The 18,717-nt window shown below is 43.7% G+C and overlaps 1 protein-coding gene across 1 annotated transcript; it reads left to right on the plus strand.

The window, feature by feature from the left end:
- Positions 1-11,501: 11,501 nt before the first annotated feature.
- On the plus strand, positions 11,502-17,613 carry EXO5 (exonuclease 5). Its single transcript, XM_050929169.1, has 5 exons — positions 11,502-11,601; positions 13,035-13,303; positions 14,040-14,144; positions 14,537-14,709; positions 16,075-17,613. Exons 1-5 carry the CDS (start codon positions 11,513-11,515, stop codon positions 16,540-16,542), a joined length of 1,104 nt encoding a protein of 367 aa, XP_050785126.1. The 5' UTR covers positions 11,502-11,512; the 3' UTR covers positions 16,543-17,613.
- The last annotated feature ends 1,104 nt before the right edge of the window (positions 17,614-18,717 follow it).

Here is an 18,717-nt window from a genome sequence, read left to right on the forward strand (position 1 = left end):
AAAAATGTCCAGAACTGGCATTGGGCTTTGATGTGTAGAATATAGCTCTATTTGAAACAAGGATAAAAAACTTGATTCTCATTTACATTCATGCTCCATCCTTCTGGCAGTGTAAAAGGGCCTTAAAACAGGTGTCAGTGTACTTTATGCCTACTCAAAGACCCCTTTACACTGTTCTTAGGTTAAATTAGAATCAGGCATATGCAATTTTGGTGGCATGATAGTGAAATTAAATTGATCTGCAGCACAGAGGCTCTCGAGTACTGTATTTGGTACATTCACCAGCTCCACAGAAGGGTTCCATCAGAATATTCAGTCACAACATATGTATCCAATTTCCACAGAGCTCTATGGAAAAATAAACTTTTTATTTGTTCAAAGAAGAACTAGAAATAAGATGCAAGTTGTTACAGTTGAGGGTAATTAACCATTGGGATGGCTTAACTCTCCGTCACTTGGGATCTTTATATTAAGGCTGGATGTCTTTCTAAAACAGATCATCAAGTTTTGCCACTTAATGCTGGAATCACTGGGTGAAATTTTATGGTCTGTGTTGTGCAGGAGGTCAGACTAGATGAACATAATGGTCTCTTAAAAATCTAGAAAGCTGTGAAAGGTTGGACACACAGAATATCAGGGTTAGAAGGGATGTGACATTGCCCAGGAACATATCTATGCCCCAAACGGCCAGAGACACAGTAGGGAATTTCCCTGAAGTGATGGAAAACCATATATTATTTGTTCTTATAGACTCATAGACTCACAGGTCAGAAGGGACCAATATGATCATCTAGTCTGACCTCCTGCACAATACATAACTTCGCCGTCAATGCAGCTTGAGCTGCAGTATACAGGTACATAATCTGTACCCTCTGTGACCTGTGCACCTAGCCTTCACAACAGCTACCAAAAAGACATGTATTTTGCTTTCCTCATTGCTGGTTAAAGATGATATGTACTAACTTCGAAGATTCCCTCTGGGCAATATGAAAAAGGAAAAGCTCCACTGCACGGTGCGCAGAGAGAAACTTGATAACACCCGATAGCCCTTGCTGGTCTGTGCTCTTCGCCCAAGGTTACAATACCGTATAAAATAAGATGTGCAATATCCAGCTTGGATGTATCCAGAGAAATGTCACATGCCAAAAAATTAGAGACAAAAAATGCAAGCTTGAGTATATTTTGACAGTTTCTTCTGATTGCCTTCCTCCCTGTCTCTCATCCTCAGGCACACAAATAGCAGGAACATGTTGGAGGGAGGGTTTCCCGCTTATAGCCTCTCCTACTCTCCCACACAAGCTTTAAAGCCCTCCAAAGTAGTTTTAAATAATTTTTTGGTGTGGTGGAGGGAAAGTGGAATATTTTTAAGGGCTAGATTGTTACAGTGGAACCCACTGGTGAGTGTGTGTTACTGGCCTTCCTCTATGCTGTAGACCAAGAGTCGGCAACCTTTCAGAAGTGGGGTGCTGAGTCTTCATTTATTCACTCTAATTTAAGGTTTTGCGTGCCAGTAATACATTTTAACATTTTTAGAGGGTCTCTTTCTATAAGTCTATAATATATAGCTAAATTATTGTTGTATGTAAAGTATATAAAGTTTTTAAAATGTTTAAGAAGCTTTGTTTAAAATTAATTTAAAATGCAGAGCCCCCCCGGACCGGTGGCTAGGACCCGGGCAATGTGAGTGCCACTGAAAATCAGCTCATGTGCCACCTTCAGCACCTGTGCCATTGGTTGCCTACCCCTGCTGTAGACCCTTGCAACCTGACCCAAACCTAAGGGGACCCAACCAGTTATAGACGTTAGAGCCCCCAACTACAAAGCCTTGGCTCTTTAGTTGAAGTTTTTCACTCTGGAGGACCCCAGTTCAATTCCTGGTGGGCTGGCCAAGTGACGGTTGTCACAATAGCCCTTATTCAGTCACACGGGGAGGAAAAGAGTAAGGGCTCCATTGCTCTTTACTCAGCCCTAACTCATAAAATTTATTTTACCAGAATGATTTTCAAAGGTATTTAGGAGCCTAAAGAGAACTGCCTAATGCTTTTATGCCGGTTAGGTGCCTAAATACCTTTAAAAGTCTGTTCTAAGTGACTTACGGCTTAAATTCCCATTTCAAAAGTGGCTTAGGACTCTAATTTCCCCATTGGCTCCTCAATCACTTTCGATTACAGGATGTAGGCTTCTAAGTCACTTAGGTGCCTCTGTAAATTTTACCCCATCTCCAGCAGAAGGAAGGTGAGCAGGAGCCACTTATCTATTACTCCCTTGTGCAAGAGAATGGGCAGGGCAGGAGGACTTGTTGCTATGTTGGTGGTTGTGCCACAGCAGGAGATCACCTTTAATTAAAAAAAGGCCAGTGGGGCCAGAACCAATGTGACAAAAGAAGCTGCTTTAGAAAAGCTTTCATTTCATCTCTGTCCCCACAGAGTTCATTTGAGTGAATAGTCCAAACTCCTGCACCTCACCAAGTGGGTGGCGAGCGGGCTGTTAGATGACCTCCTCATTTGAAAGTCTTGAATGAGAAGTTATTTCCTAGAGATTGGTAGGACTGGAATTCATTCTGACAAATTCGGATTAAATCAAAGTAACAGTCTTGTCCTGATTACTCCAGCAGAAAGTACAAATACAGTTATCTCAACGTGCATGCAGTTTCCTAAGCTCATTTACTGATGATGTGTCTTTACCACAGATTCCCGTTTTAATGAAGTTCTAAGCAGCAGAGACAGCAAAAAATGGCAGCATCATTTCTAGGAAAAGAGCCAAATTCATTAAACTAATAAAGGAATGTAACTGGAATAAAGACTGCTTTTTCTGCATAAGGTACCACCAAACTCCATAACACTTCTTCAGTAACTATAAAAGAACCGACCTTTAGCACATCGGAAGACACAGCATTACAGTAAAGGAAACCTCCACCTGACTAGTAAAGCAAAGATATTCTATTATTAGATTCATCTGCTCCTACACCGTTATCATTATTCATTTCCATTTTGGCACCTAAAAAATAACAACCAAAAGGCCATTGTTTATCGTGATCTCTCCCTGGAATTCCTTAAAGCTAGTATAATTAATATAAGCTTGCTGGGAGGGGGTGCGATCTTGTCTGGCATATATCTAGAAAGTGTCACACACATAAAGAACACTACCTAAATAATAATGTAATTGATGCTTGGCAGGAAAGGCATCAAATTATTACTCACGCTCCTAACTTACCAGGAAGTACCATTGAAGTACAGTCATGTTTGCTTGTGTCTTGTTATCTTGAATTTGTGGAGCTGTCGCAAATTTCACCAGTTGAGGATCTGCCCCCTAGAGTCCAGATGTATTTTTTTAATGATGTATAGGAGAATTTCCAGTTGTGTCTTTGGGTTTTAATCTACAGCTCTGTGGACATAGGTTGAAACACCAGGTTTTTTTCTGAATCTCAGCTAGACAGTTGATTTTAATCACCCTTAGCTCTGTAAATCTCATCCGATAATTCTGCTCCTAGAACAAGAGCGTGCAAACGGTGGACCATGGAAGTCTTAAAATACAGCTTGCAGTCAGATCAGATTCTGTCACGTATTCTCAAACTAGTATCTTACTCCTCATGTAGTCCCATTGCATCAGTGGGACTGCTTGTTGAGTACATTACTCCTCAGTGAGATTAAATGTGGGCCTCGATGTGGTTGGGAATTATGATCAGTTTTCAAAGCGGGGATAAACCCTGATAGGTTTTGCAGAGGCAAGAATGTCCTGTCCAGTGACAGAGATCTGAGATGATAGTACTGTACTTTTATTTCTATTTCGTCAGTGCCACCTGGTGCACAGAATTAGGAAGTCTTTGTATTTGAAGAGAAGCTGTGGATGATAAAATTGGAAACGTTTTTACTGAGGCATCACACCACTGAAACTAAGTACTGGCTGATTTGTATTTTCAGGAGCTCTCCAGTATGTAAAGCTGTGTGTTTAAGACACTCACATATGCCCAAAAGTTCTAACTTGGCAAAGAGAGCCTATCAATTTTGTTCACTGTTTTCCATAATTTCCAGTAGCTTTTGGGATGATATTTAATGGATAAGAGAAGTAAACATCCATTATCATCAAAAACCTAATAGAAGTGTAAATCTAGCCATAAATGTCTCAACCTCTTATTAAATGAAATTGCAAGGTTATAGTTAAAGCAATTGGATATGGATACTTATTTTTCTTATCTGTGTCATGCCAAGTATTTTCCCAGAGAAAGGTCCTGAGAGTTTCTATTAAACTAAATGCACAGCAGCATACTGCAATAGTTTGTGTCTATAGTGCTTTACCTATTACCTAATTCCTAAAACACACCACTTTATCCAATAATACATACAAATTACTGTAATCAAGATCCGTACCAGTAACTTAGCAGAGGTGCTTGGATTTTATTTTTCATTATTTTCTTATGGTAGCTACCAAATTATTTGATAAATTATGTTTCAGAGATTTTTTTAATCATGAAAACCCCAAATGATTATCTGGCGCGCACAGATTTTCATTAAAAAGAAAGACAGTCTTATCTACTTTCCTAATAGATGTATTACACTGTTCTGCCAAGTCTGATAAGCTCTGAAGATAATATTAAACAGTTTTAAAATAGCCAACTATATTTGTCATTTGTGTGAAACTGATTCACATGTTGACAACGGCAAAAAATTGGGGAATGCTAGGTGACAAATCGCATCAAATGGAAATGCTGACTGTGCAAATCAGAATAATGTAGACATCAGTGTTGAGTTGGGGATGATTACAGCCCAAATTAGAGAAGGTACCAAAGGTGCTTGCATTCCAAACTAGGAGCAAGTGTAAGCTAGTGGAACCAAGCCACTAAAACTTTTGTTAAACTCCAAAGTAAGACTCAGTAGGGATCTTTTCAGGCACAGGTTTCTGAGTGTGTCAAATCCTCTCGAAAGTCATGGGAGTAAAGATTTCTCCATAGAATTGAATTATTTGAATTGCGGCAAAGGAACCAAATGAGAGGTGCCCGTTCCAAAAGGAAAACGGATGACATCACAAATGTTGCATAATTAAGTGTTTGTTAGTGTGGGAATAGCATTTAGGAACCCGTCAGAGAACAGGGTCTGACTGTGTGCTAGATGTGCTGGAGACAAATAATGAAAAGATAGTTCCTACCCAAGAGAGCTCACAGTCTAGGTGATCATCATGTTGTCATCTTTGGGCCTTGAGGCCATGGAATAGGCACCAGTAAATATTCCAGTGGCATTAACACTAGGCAAACTGGACACATGCATGGGGTCCAAATGCATAGGGGCAGCCTAGGGTCCCACAAAGAGCTGTATAGTACACTCATCGTGGTTGGCCATGCTGTGGATCCATTCATCCTGCTGCTGCTTTAGGCACCACTCACCGGACGAGGCTCGCAACACCGCTCACTCAAATTTGGCCCAGCTCGCCCTCTGTCGTGAGGAACAGCACCCCAAGCAGCAGTGGTGAGCAGCCAGTCTGGCAGAACCACAGCATAGCCTCGCTATGGTGAGCGGACTGTGCGGCAATTTGTGGTGGTTGTTCATGAGACAGTTGGGGCCTATAATGTGTTTCACCGAGGGCCACTGATGGATGAATTGAGCCTTGAGTGGAATGCCAAAGAAAAAGCTGGGTTGGGTCTAGGAGGGGATTTCTACATATCCCTAACACTACATACCCCTTAAAATGGTTTAATTGGGAATTAAGTAGAGCATTGGCCCTGTGCTGACTCTCTGCATTTCACCCAGAGGACAAACCTGTGGGCAGGAGGGTGTGTGTGTGTGTGTGTGTGTTCTCTAAGGATAGGTATCGTGGTAGTGCAAATACTTATTCAACCTCTAAGAATGCCCTGTGTGAACTAGAGCCTAGATTCTCAAAGGTATTTAGGTACCTAAATACATTTGAGGGTCTGGGGCTAGATGTTTCTGGGAGCGTAAAATGTTTGAGTCTGAGCTGGCTGGTTATCCAGTGACTAGAAGCACTGAATACCCTCCCTCCTGACAAAATGTAACTCCGTGATACTTACTAAATGGGGAGGGGGATGTTTGTGTGCATGTGTGAGAGACAGCTCTGCTTTGTCTCTGCATTTCTTCCTGTGAGGTGGTTTCTTAAATAACAGTGCAGACAGGTGGCCAATTTATTCTTTTCAGTAGGTTTACAGAGATAAATGGTCTAATAATTTCTATAATGGAAGTGTTGACATTTCAGGTCTGGTCTTCCTGCTGTGAAGATGAATACCTTGAGAAACTGTTTCTTCTGTAGGAGGATTTTGTTTTCCCTTTTGGAACTTGTTGGTCTGAAACTTTGCGTGTCTGTAGTCACCCCGACTGCTTGCTGGTTGCTATTTTCCCTAACTCTGGAGATTGTCATAGAACAGTTGTCAAAGCACCGTGCCAAGAAAGCATATAAGTGTTGTACAGTTGGACCCATGTGTGATCTTGTCTTTACCCTTCCCAGAACACCTGTTCCTCAGATCAAGATGGAGCACTGCCTGCTAAGACCTCTCACCCTTCCGGCTGTAGTTCCCCATTAGAAGAGAGGAAAAATACATTCTGCTCCTTTTAATGCAAATTTAGGGCCCTGGAAAATTTCTGATGCAGCCCTTGGTTCAGTAAAGGTCAGGCACTCCTACTGTGTTAATAGTGTACACCATGGTGCAGGTGCCTTTTAATCATAAGGATTACCTCCAAATCCTGGGAAAAGTCAGATATTTTGATGCAAGGGCCTTTAGATAACCCTGAAAATATCATTTTGTTCTTCAGCCTTTTCCCAGTAGGAATGGTATTACGCATTGGAAATCATTTGTTGATGCTTTGGTGACATGCCCCAAGATGTCGCCAAATATAGGTGGTGGAATTTGTACTAACATCACATTACAGCAGTTTCATAGATATAATTGGGTGATCACTATTATGTTCCTGTGCCTGGGTAACTGATATCTAATTAACTTCTTAAGTGTCTCAAAATGCCCACTAAGGCTGGGATTTTCAAAGCTGGTGAGGAGATTTGGACACACAATTCTTATTAAAATTAATAAGAACTGGGTATTAAATCTCTTTAAGAATTTCAGCCCACAATTTTAGTGAATATGGGTTTCTGTGGTTTAGTGCTATAAGTGACTGAATAGATGCAGCGGATTTGTAGCCTGAAAAAAGACCAGCATGTCCTATGTTTTCAGGAAATACAGTGCCATGGGATATAAAACTGTAGACAGAAGATCAAAAGCTAACTGTCACTGCAGCATTATTGCCTCTGGATTAACTTTGCAATGATCACGTATTATAAGGTTTGGGTATTACTTTCTCTCTGCAACAGCAATCTGGTTTGTTCACTTTTTATTCTTGTCACAATGCAAAAAAGAAAATATTTTCAGGGAATTCTATGTTCCCATAAGGTGGCCATCCCTTTATAATGAATGATACACCTGTAACACTAAACTCTTTCTGGCCTAGAGAAGAGGACACTTGCAGCAGTGGGCTATCGCCCAAGTCTCAATAGTAGCCCATACGGGAGATAGCTGGGTAGACGCCCACAGTAAACAGATGTTAGAGTCCATGCCAAGCTGTAAAAACTCCCTGGTCAAAGGAGCGTTGTACCATATGCATGATGTACAGCCTAATCCTCTGTACTCTTTCCAATAAAAAAGGAAAGGTATCTAGAGACATAAAATACATTCTAGCTTGTGTTATATACATGCACCTGGTAACATTAATCAGCATCTCCCTTGCCAAGTTTAAGAGCATTAAACATTTATTGCCCCACACTGTTCTAATTTGTGGGTAGGGAAAAAACTACATCCATGTCTCTGCCAGGAAGAGAGAGATCTAAGGGCGTTTGTATGAACCCTCTCCCATTGTTTTGTATAACCTTGAAATGATTCCCTTTGTGGGGTTCTCCCTGGGGAAGTGGATTTAAATAACCAACAGGCTTCTAACAAAGTGAGGTTTTCATGAAGAGAAGCTGGTATGATGCCTACATTGGAAAGCCCGAATAAAAGCATAATCCTTCCCAACATGTATCCTTGTTTGTTCTGCCAACATTAACTCTTCTCTGACAGAAGAGTAATACTTTATTATAACCTACCCCCTGAAAACTTTCTATTACCTGTCATGGGCACCGCTGTCAGAGACCTAAGAATCTCAGTCTATTTAGTTTATGCAAGAGAAGGGTTAAGAGGTGATTTGATTACAATCTATAAGTACCTATATGAGGAAGAGACAGGCCTTGATTAAAGGTTTAGAAAACATGACGTATGAGGGAAGAGTAAAAAAAAATTGGGTCTGTTTAGTTTGGAGAAGAGTAAGAGAGGACACAATAACAGTTTTCAAGAGCATAAAAGGTTGTTACAAGGAGGAGGGAGAAAAATTGTTTTTCTTAACCTTTGAGGATAGGACAAGAAGCAATGGGCTTAAATTGTGGCAAGAGTGGTTTTGGATTGGACATCAGGAAAAACTTCCTAACTCTCTCTGTGATTAAGCACTAGAATGAATTGCCTAGGCAGGTTGTGGACTTTCCATCATTGGGGATTTTTTAACACCTGTCAAGGTTGATCTAGACAATACTTAGTCCTGCCTTGAGTTCGGGGAACTGGACTAGATGTTCTCTCGAGGTCCCTTCCGATTCTATGATTCTGTGATAGTAATGGCTCTTTGATCTAGCAGTAAAAATCAGAATGAAGTCCAATGGTAAAAAGCTAAAACTAGAAAAAATCCGATAAAATAGGGTACAATTTTTTTCACCAGTGAAGGTAATTAACCATCCGAACAGCTTTGCAAGGGGTGAGGTGGATTCTCCATCACTTGAAGTTTTTCAATCCAGACTAGGGGGTAGGTCTACTCTTAAAAAGTTGCAGTGGCAGAGCTACAGTGCATTAGTGACACAGTTACTACACTGACAGGAGAGCATCTTCCATCAGCATAGTTAATCCACCTCCATGAGAAGTGGTGGTAGCTATGTCAACAGAAGTTCTCCCATCAAGCAAGTGCTAGCTACACTGGGCTTAGGTCAGTGCAATTGCATCGATCAGAGGATTTTCATACCCCTGAGCCACATAGTTATACTGCTGTAAATGTGTAGTGTAGACCTGGCGTGGATGCCTTTCTAAAAGATACTCTAACCCAAACAGAAGTTATGGCTTAATCCAGAAATTGCTGGGTGAGCTTTTATAGCCTGTTATGCTGGAGGTCAGACTCGATGACTCTGGCCTTAAAAATCCATGATTTCATTAAACGAACACTATCTGCATCTGTCTTTGATAAAGCGCATCGCAGGCTTGCTTTGAAGAGCTGATGAGAAGAATGTTTGACCATCTATTTAGAAAGGTGCTTAGCAATGAGGGACTGTCACGATTTGCCTCTTGTTTACTATTCTTTTAGGCAACTGATAGTGTAAGGGTCAGACGTGCTCAATGGTCATTCCGTAACTTGGCTGGAGTCATTTATTTTGCGTATCTTATTTCGAGTAAGCACATGATCTATTGCAATGTAGCAACCAGATTCTGCCAGGTACCCATTGTATCTCATAACTTTTCCCCAGGAAGTTCTTTTGTGGTTAGAATTAGCAGACAGAAGATAAAACTTTCTCTTCTAGCATACTCAACTCAGTCTGACTTAATTTAGAGAGACTTAAGTTTCTCATATGCATATTGACAGCCAATGGCTCTGGGAAGGCAGAGGAGTGTAGCATTTGGTAAAGATTAAAGAACACTTGTCAGACAAGGTCTAGGTAGGAGACAGCATTATCAGGCATTCCTGTCTGTATTTGTACAGCTCCCAAGCTTCTCCTTTGCCTTTGAAGACCTTCTCCTATTGCTGTAACAGACATGGAAAATTATGGGGGAGGGGGAATACATTTAAATCCATGTTTAATAACTCCGTTTCAGTCCTCACCAGCAGACACATGAATAGGTTATAACATCCGTGCAAGAAGAGCTTAGAAAACAGAAGCAAAGTTTGAAGGAGTCATATGTAAGGCTCTGTCATGCAAAGAAATGGCATTACTTCCCAGCATTAGAGGCAAGGAGACAGCAGAACAAGAAGGGAGGTGTGAAACGGGTCTTAGTAACTCTGTGTTTGTGAGCTCGGGGTCAAGGCTTAGCCTATTCCTATTCTTTCCAGCGTGACTTTGAATAAGTACATTCAGCGTGTCAGCTCTGTCAAGTTTCCAGTATTAAGCTGCGGACACCTGAGTATGACTGACTCATCCACTAATTTCCTAGACACCCTTTGGATAAACCTTTCATCTGACATCTCTTTATCTGGTTTTTCTGTGTCATTGCTACCTGGAGACTCATGCAGCCAGGAGCTTCTGCTTTAACCTGACAGCCCTAGTGTAATCAACGGTGGAGAACACCTAAAGTAACACTTCCTATTCTCAGAGCTGTGCAGAGAAAATGTTGATTGACACCAGGGTGGCTCCAGGCCCCAGTGCCGCAGCCGAGCCGGTCCCTGCGAGGGTGGCAGTCAGGCGGCTTTCGGCAGCACGCCTGCGAGAGGTCCTCCAGTCCCACATGGCTATGGTGGCAATTTGGCAGTGGGTACGCTGCAGCCGCGGGACTGCCAGACCTCCCACAGGCGCGCCGCTGAAAGCCACCTGACTGCTGTGGTTGGGGTGGCAAAATACATAGAGCTGCACCTGATTCACACCCAAAGGCAGGAAGAAAGCATAGGAAAGGTGTGTGCGCCCCATAAAAATCACATGGTATTAGAAGGCTGTCAAAACTCCTGTCAGGCTACAAAATATCATGAGATTGGCTTACAAAATCACGAGTTTTTAAAACAAAGGAGTTGAACCCCAAAGAGATTGTTTTGACTTCTGCTTTCTGAAGCTTGAAGATGCACTTGGATCACATTTTCAAGCTTTTTCTGCTAGAAACGCTTTTAATGAAAGATGAAACACTCATGTATTCACCTGCCTGGAGGCCTGCGTCAGTACAAATTTTGTCTGCGATCCCCTGAAATGGGTCCGTGGATATAAAGTGGATTTGCAGGGCTCTCGCTGTGACTCCAGGAGCTGGGGCTTTACAGAAGACCCCCAATACTGCCAGGATCGCAGTAAATTCAGGAGAGTGGGCAAGGCTGCATGAGGAAGGCAGAATCAGGATTTGCTAAATGGGGGGTATCCGTTTAATATCAGATCTACAGCCTGTGGCCAGGGCCTGTCCCCTGCCTGTCCATTCACTGGTAGGGGTCGGACAAGCTGACAGGGGAGAGTAAAAGCGCCAGAAGCCTCTGCCGGGGAGGATACAAGGCATAATGCCTCTGCTGGGGCTGGGCTTCTCGGGGCGGCCCCGTGGCACCATTACTGCGCCTTACCCGTGCCCCTTTCTGCAATCTCTGCAGCGCTGGATCCTAAGGCGGCGGCGGAGAGGCAGGGGAAGGGATGGGACCAGGGAAGGGAGGAGGCAGGAGACCGCGAGGGGAGGGGACGGGGGTGGAGACCTGCCCCCTTCCCCTCCTCCGGGCTGGGCTCGCCCCGGCGCGCAGCGGGAGGCGGAGCCGAGGCTGCAATTCAAGCGTCCATGGCGGGGCCGGGCTCCGAGCTTGGCGAGCTCAGCGACTCCGAGCTGCTGCTGCTGCTGGAGCCGGGGGACCAGGCGCTGCAGCCGGGGTGAGCGCTGCCCCCCTCCCCTCCGCAGCTTCGGGGTTCGCCTGTAAAACGCCCCCCAAAGCCTAGCGGGGCGGCAGCCCCCGGAGCTCGCCCCTGCCCCCTCTGGCTGCATCCCGACTCCAGCGGGCCATGGCTCTTCCCGGTAACCCGCGGGGGGCTTCTTTGGCAGCTCCTAGGAGAGCTGCATCTCCCAGGTCTCTGGGAAGCAGCCCCAAAATCCGGGTGCAGCCTGGGGGCTTTGCAAAGCGGGGTGGGGTCCTGTACCCCCTTCGCTCCCGGAGACAAGGGGCAGCGAACCGGCCCTCTGCCTGGAAACACGGCCCGGGGGGGGGGGGGGGGGCGGGCAAGGCTTGTAACCTCCCCAAGGAGTCCGGAAGAGCAAATCTCTATCCCAGCAGTTGTTCCCTGCTCCCGGCATCTAGATTCCTAACGCAGGGAGACTTTCCTCTTGCTCCTGGGCTGAGCAGCACTTTCCCGTGGGAGGGTGTGAAACTTGTCGGAACTTGCCCTAATCTGGCTCATTGAAAATAAATGGCTGCTCCTCACTGGGGCTTTCCCAGAGGACAATAGGAACTATACCAGTGTTCCTAACTTGGCACAGACTTGAAAGAGAGATTGATCCTGCTTATCACTTCACTGTTTCATCTTTGTGCTAGTGGCTTTGCTGCATAAACTTACTGTGCAAACTGCAAAACAGTTATCAAAGGGGTAGCTCTGTTAGTCTGGATCTGTAAAAAGAGACAAAGCGCCCTGTAGCACTTTATAGGCTAAAAGAAGTATTGGAACATAAGCTTTCGTGGGTGAATGCGTCGAGGGCCGGCTTTAAGCCGATTCACCCAGTTCTCCGGAAGAGGGCCCTGTGCCTAAGGAGGCCCTGCTCCAGGGATCTTCGGGTCCTTTGGTGCCATGGAAAACCCAGAGTGAACTCCCCGCCACTGAAGTGCTGCTGAAGCCCCGGACTGCCGCCAAGTATTCCAGTCGGGCCCCGCGGGCAGGGGCAGCTCCAGGCACCAGCACACCAAGCGCGTGCCTGGGGCGGCAAGCCATGGGGGGCGCTCTGCCGGTCGCCGCAAGGGCGGCAGGCAAGTTGCCTTCAGCAGCATGCCTGTGGAGGGTCCGCTGGTCCTGCGGCTTCAGCGGACCTCCTGCAGGCGTGCTGCCGAATCCACGGGACCGGGGACCTCGCGCAGGCAAGCCGCTGAAGGCAGCCTGTCTGCCATGCTTGGGGCGGCAAAATACCTAGAGCCGCCCCTGCTCGCGGGTCATAAAGCCGGCCCTGAATGCATCTGACGAAGTGGGTTTTACCCACGAAAACTCATGCTCCAATATTTCTGTTAGTCTACAAGGTGCCACAGGGCTCTTTGTCGCTTTTTGCAAAACAATTGTATTTTTAAAGTACTTTAGAAAGGAGGAAACAATGTGTTTCATTATAGAGACTCTGGAAAGCCAAACTCCTCAAGCGACCTGCCTCTGGAATCCTTAAAGAAGGTGTTGACGGAAGACAGTGCAGCTGGGAAGGTGAAAAGAAAGAGAGCGCAGACTCCCCTGGAGAAATATTACCTGAAGTACCTGTGCGTGACTGATCTGTCCACTCAGAGTTGGTGCGAACAACAAATGGTTTATGGGAGGGAGCTCCCCCAGCTGCAGGCGCCAGAGATGGTAGTGTTGTTAAACACAGGGAAGAGCATACATCTAGCCAGAGGTAACACTACCAGACTGTTGCAGTAAAAACTTCCCTTTTGTTTTCTTTCTCCTCAGCTGCTTCTGCATCTTTTATTACACAGGGCGTTGTTTCATCATGTTTTCTGCAAAGATTTTGGAAGGCTTTAACGTGTTTGTGAACAAACTCATTTACTTGTAATATGCTGGGTCAAATTCTACCCACAGCTACACCTGTGCGACACTGTTGATGTCAGCAGGGATGCACAGGTATAACTGCAAGCTGAATTTCACCTTCTAGTCTCGTAAGAGCCTTCCAAAAGCATATACTTGCATTAAAGAGCAGTATAACACACACTGCTTTAACTATCCTACTGTGCCGGCATCTGGACTAAATTTAACTTATGGGTATCCCTGGGAAAAAAGAAAATGTTCCTCGTAATCCTCAGTGGATTGATATATTGCACCAGGATCAAGGAAAGGGGCCTAATTTTGTATCATTTTCTAACACTGGTAATTTATTTTCAAAGAGGGCACTGAACTGGGGGTCAGGAGACATAGGTTCTTCTCTTCTGGGCTCTCCAACTGATCTGTTGAGAATCCTTGGGTACTCATCTCGGTGCCCGATTCCCCTCCCACCTGTTGTCTATCTTGTTTACTTACACTGAAGCTTTTTTACCATGCTTCGTGGTGCCTTGCACAATAGAACCCAGAGTTACAGCCTCAAGGCAGGACTGTGATAAAAAATTAATAATCATTTTATCTCTTTTTGAAATCAGAACTAGAAGTCCATGATGTAGTGAGAGTACATGTGACCAGCAGGGAAGATTCTTGGGCAATAAAAATACTGAATCTTCTTTCTGTGATTCCAGAACTACAAGCAGGTATGTAGGCAGGCAAAAGATATTGTCATAATTTCTTTTTATCTTCATTTTACTCTGTGTTTGTGTGGTGTCAGAGAGAGAGTGAGTGTGTTTTATACATAAAAATTTGTTGTGATCTTTGTGCTAGCTTGAAAGGATGATAACAATTAGAGATTAAGACAAAAATCTTTATTTTAAACTCCCTTGCCTGAATTTCTAATAACCATCTTAGGTTACTAAAACTGAAATTCCTTGGGGAGGCATGCAAGCATTCTCTTAATCTGGTGTCTAAATGCAAATTCTTAAAATGCATCAGTACTACAATTCCAAGACATTTGCAGTGTTACTTAAGTCTTCATTCAAAAGCCATGCGAGCCTCATAAAATGTACGGGTATCCCATTTTGTATTCCAGGTGGTTGTGTGCGGGAGCTTCCAGTGTTTGGAGTAATAGAAGATGTCTTCCTGACGGGAATCATTGATGAGCTATGCTATAGTGCCACGGGAGAGCTAGAGCTGAGAGAGCTAAAAACTCGAGGCCGACCTTTTATGCCTTCTGGAGCACAGAAAAAGAGAGATTATTTCCAGGTGGGTGAAATATGCTTAAATCCTTAGACAAATATGTTCAAAATAGGGGTAAAATTATGTTCAAATCCATAGACAAATATTTGCTCAGAAAACAAGCAACTGATGGGTATTAGACTAACATTACTAAGGAAGTAGTGTAATGTAACGACCGTGTATTTATATTGTCCCTCTTATACCAAAAACATTCTTCAGATTATTGTGCAAATTATATGTGAATTGCAGCCATCTCTGGACTGAAAGAGAACCGCTGTTTGACAGCCAGCCGCCATGTTACACAACTGGTTAGGACAGGAAGTATTCAGTTGAAACTAGAAGGGGAACTCCATGTAGGTGGAGTATAACCACCCCAGCTGGGATTCAGACCAGGCATCAGCGTTAACAACCCTTCTCTTGGGAAAAGTGCCCTAGAATCTTCAAAGACAAGTCAGGACACTTGGGTCAACATCTCATGCAAAAGATGGACCTCCAGCATTCCATGGCCTCCCAGATAATTGGTTCAATGCTGACTTGCAGAGACATATGTCACCTACTAAACTATTGCCATCAAATCCCACAGCACTTGGATTGGCTGTGCAATATTAAGTTTATTTTAACTACAAGCGCACCCTATTCATGTAATTTGAGATCTGCTTTCAGCTGCGTATCATCAAAGTTGCTTAAAGGATTTATTTGGCTGCCTGATTCCCATTTAGAATTAGGGCAGCGGTGAAAACCCAACCTTTTAAAGTTCAGCTGATTAAGTCTCATTCTGTCAGACCCTCGCCTCGATTTTGAATACAGTTTATTTACATCTAGAAGTTATTTGCATGTACATTTTTATCACTGGCTCCTCTGTGGTTCAGTGAGCCGTCCACATTTTCCTGGGCTTCTCGTCTATTTGGAGGTGATCTGTAACCTTACGGAGATGGGCATTTCTATGTATAATACACTCAGCATTCGAACAGTATTGCACTGAGTAGCATGATGATTTCCAGTGACGCCTGAGGCTGTGCCTACACTCTGCGCTGGGGTGTGACTCCCAGCTTGTGCAGACATATTCATGCTTGCTCCCATCTGAGCTAAAGCTAATGGAGCATGGACAGCAGCAGATTGGGCCAGCCGCTCTGAGTACAAATCCCTCTGAACCTGGAGGGTTCGTACTCACGGTGGCTAGGCTGGGCCACCGTTGCCCGTGTTGCACTACTATTCTTAGCATGCGAGCTCAGATGAGTGAAAGTGGAGTATGTCTTTTGAAGCTGGGATTCCCATCCCTAGCTGTCAGTGTAGACATAGCCTAGGGGAGTTCATCCCAGCTTGTTGCATTTTATAATGCACTATTGTTTGATCATCTATTGAATTATCTTCCCCCTCTCCCCCCGCCTTCAGGTCTGTTTGTATAAATACATTTTTGATGCCATGGTGCAAGGAAAACTGAAACCGGATGTTATCACCAGTCACATCCAGCTGAGGCCAGAGCAGCCACTGGGATCGCAAATTAGGGAACATGCTCAGAAAGTAGGATTCACGGTAACCTGCTTTGGGGACCTCCTGGAACTGATGTATCTAAACCTGACGCTCTCTGACATCCCTGGTATTGACTGTTTGAAAATCGAATACAGCCACCAGGAAAGTAACATCCTGCTCGGAACGGAGGTGGTTCGGTTTGAAGAAGAAAAGGTGCGAGAGAAAGCACAGCACTACCTTGCTTACTGGAAAGGACAAAGGGAGGTCCAGGGGGTGGAAATTGAGGAAGCGTGGAAGTGCCAATCATGTAGCTACTCGGAGATCTGTGATTGGAGAAAGAAGAGGGCAGAAGGGCCTGAACAGAGAAGTGGACCAAAGAAGAGTAAATGAAGGCAATCCTGTCCTCCCGGAAGGAGGTTCCTCCTTATTGACGTGAAAATATGCGTGCACTCAGTTCATGGGGTTAACCGGACCATAGAATGGAGCAAACCACAAAAGAGGGCCAAGCCCATCACTTTACTAAGCAGAAGTCTTTGCACCAGTGGTGAATCTGGCAGCGTGTTTGTAATGTGACATTTTAAGTGCTCTTAAGAAAATATTGTTTTGGATAGTACATATTGTTACACAGGTGTAGTCCAAGCACAAGGCAAGCTGTGCGAGTTGCTACACTTCTCTGAGCCTCCATTTCCTCATCTATAAAATGGGGGTAAATGCCTACTGCATATGGGTTCTCTGAGGGTTATGTAATTTTATCTTGGTGAAGTGGTTTGAACAATAGTTTCTTTTATTTCCTACGGCTATAAACTCTTACGTACAGAAGGTTCCAAACCATAATCCCAGATCCTACCACACCCAAACTTGGTGCTTCATCTTTAGTTCCTTTGGAGTAACTTTACCCCTCATCTGTCTTCTCCATCTGCTCTCCCAAAGATCCTATATCAGCCATTCTCTTTATAAGATTGAAGCTGAACTCAGCTCTCTCCGAAAACCCATTAGTGCTACACCAGGGCATGGTGACATGAAGGCTGGAATTTTTCAAAGGTTGCCTGATTTTGCCACCTAACTCCCTTAGGTTCCTTTGCAAATCTCAGCTGAAGGCCCAGCCCTGCATGGTGCCCGTATGATGCCAAGTACCCCCACTCCCATTGGTATGAGTGGGAGTTGTGGTCATTCATTGCCTTGCTGGGTCAGCTTGTTAAAAGCAGATCTGATTCCGTTCCTTATGTAAGCCTTTAACCTTTCTATGTGTTGTCAAAATTACATGTTCTAGTAAGTAAGTAATTTAGAATCAGTTGACAAATATTTAACATATTACTTGATTATCTGTATGAAGGAAAATGTATTGTTTTTAAAATGTTTAATGTATAACAACAAAGTTCTTAATTGTGGGGGAAGAGGGGTGGTTTGGTATGTTTGGGGGGTTTTTTACTATTGAAATCAAATAAATAGAAACTTTCACTATTTCCATACCGGGAAATTATCCTGTCAATTGAAATTTTTTGAGGTGAGGGGCAGGGGAAATGAACCCTTTCTCCTATATTGGACTAAAAACAACCAGTTTTGATTGTGTGTGCAAGAGGGAGTTAATTAGGAAGGAAAGCTATAACTACTGCAAAACTTGTGAAGTTTAAATATTAGTGTTAGAAGAGAATGCTCATACATGATGAGCCATGTCCTCAACTGGTGTAAATTCATAGATTGGCTCCTTCAGGCCTTAAAACTTCTTATTCTGATCATCTAGTCTGATCTTTTGTATAACACAGGCCACAGAACCGCACCCAATAATTTCTGTATTGAGCCTCTATCTTCTTGTGTGAGTTATGGCAGATATTTTTAGAAAACCATCCAGTCTTGATTGAAAGACTCCAAGTGATGGAGAATCCACCACCTCTCTCGGTAAGTTGTCCCAATGGTTAATTATGTTCATTCTTAAAAACGTGTGCCTTATTTTTCACCTCCGTGCTTCAGTTTCCTCATTTGTAAAATGAGGATAATGCTACTGACTGTTGTAAAGCTCTCTTAGATCTGCTGATGAAAAGCACTATTAGGTATTATTATTTTTAATCTGAATTCGTCATTGTCATCTTCTGCCAATTTAAAAAGCCATTACTATCAGAAAGCTCTTCCTTGCTTATAGATTGTGTTCTAGTCACTACTGAATCTTCCCTTAGATAAATTAAATAGATGGAGCTTTTTTTTCAGTCTTTTTCAGTAAGGAATCTTTTCCAACTGTGATGTTCTCATTCTTTTCTGAATACTTTGCACATTTTTAAACATCTGTTTTGAAGTGTGGATACCGGAACTGGACACAGTATTCCAGTAAAGGTATCACTAATGGTGTATATCCAGGTAACTTTACTGCCCTTCTCCTATTTAAACATCCAAGGATCTCATTTACTCTCTGTTATGGGATTTCACTGGGAGCTTAGGTTCAAATTGTTGTCTGCCATGATCCCAAAATTCTTCTCAGAGTTGTTGCTTTCCAGGATACAACCTCCTCCCTCCCCCCCCATCTTATAAGTTTGACCTGCATTCTTTGTTTCTAGTTGTGTGACCTTGAATTTA

Source organism: Gopherus flavomarginatus, chromosome 19 (assembly GCF_025201925.1).
Source record: "Gopherus flavomarginatus isolate rGopFla2 chromosome 19, rGopFla2.mat.asm, whole genome shotgun sequence".
Lineage (NCBI taxonomy): Eukaryota > Metazoa > Chordata > Testudines > Testudinidae > Gopherus > Gopherus flavomarginatus.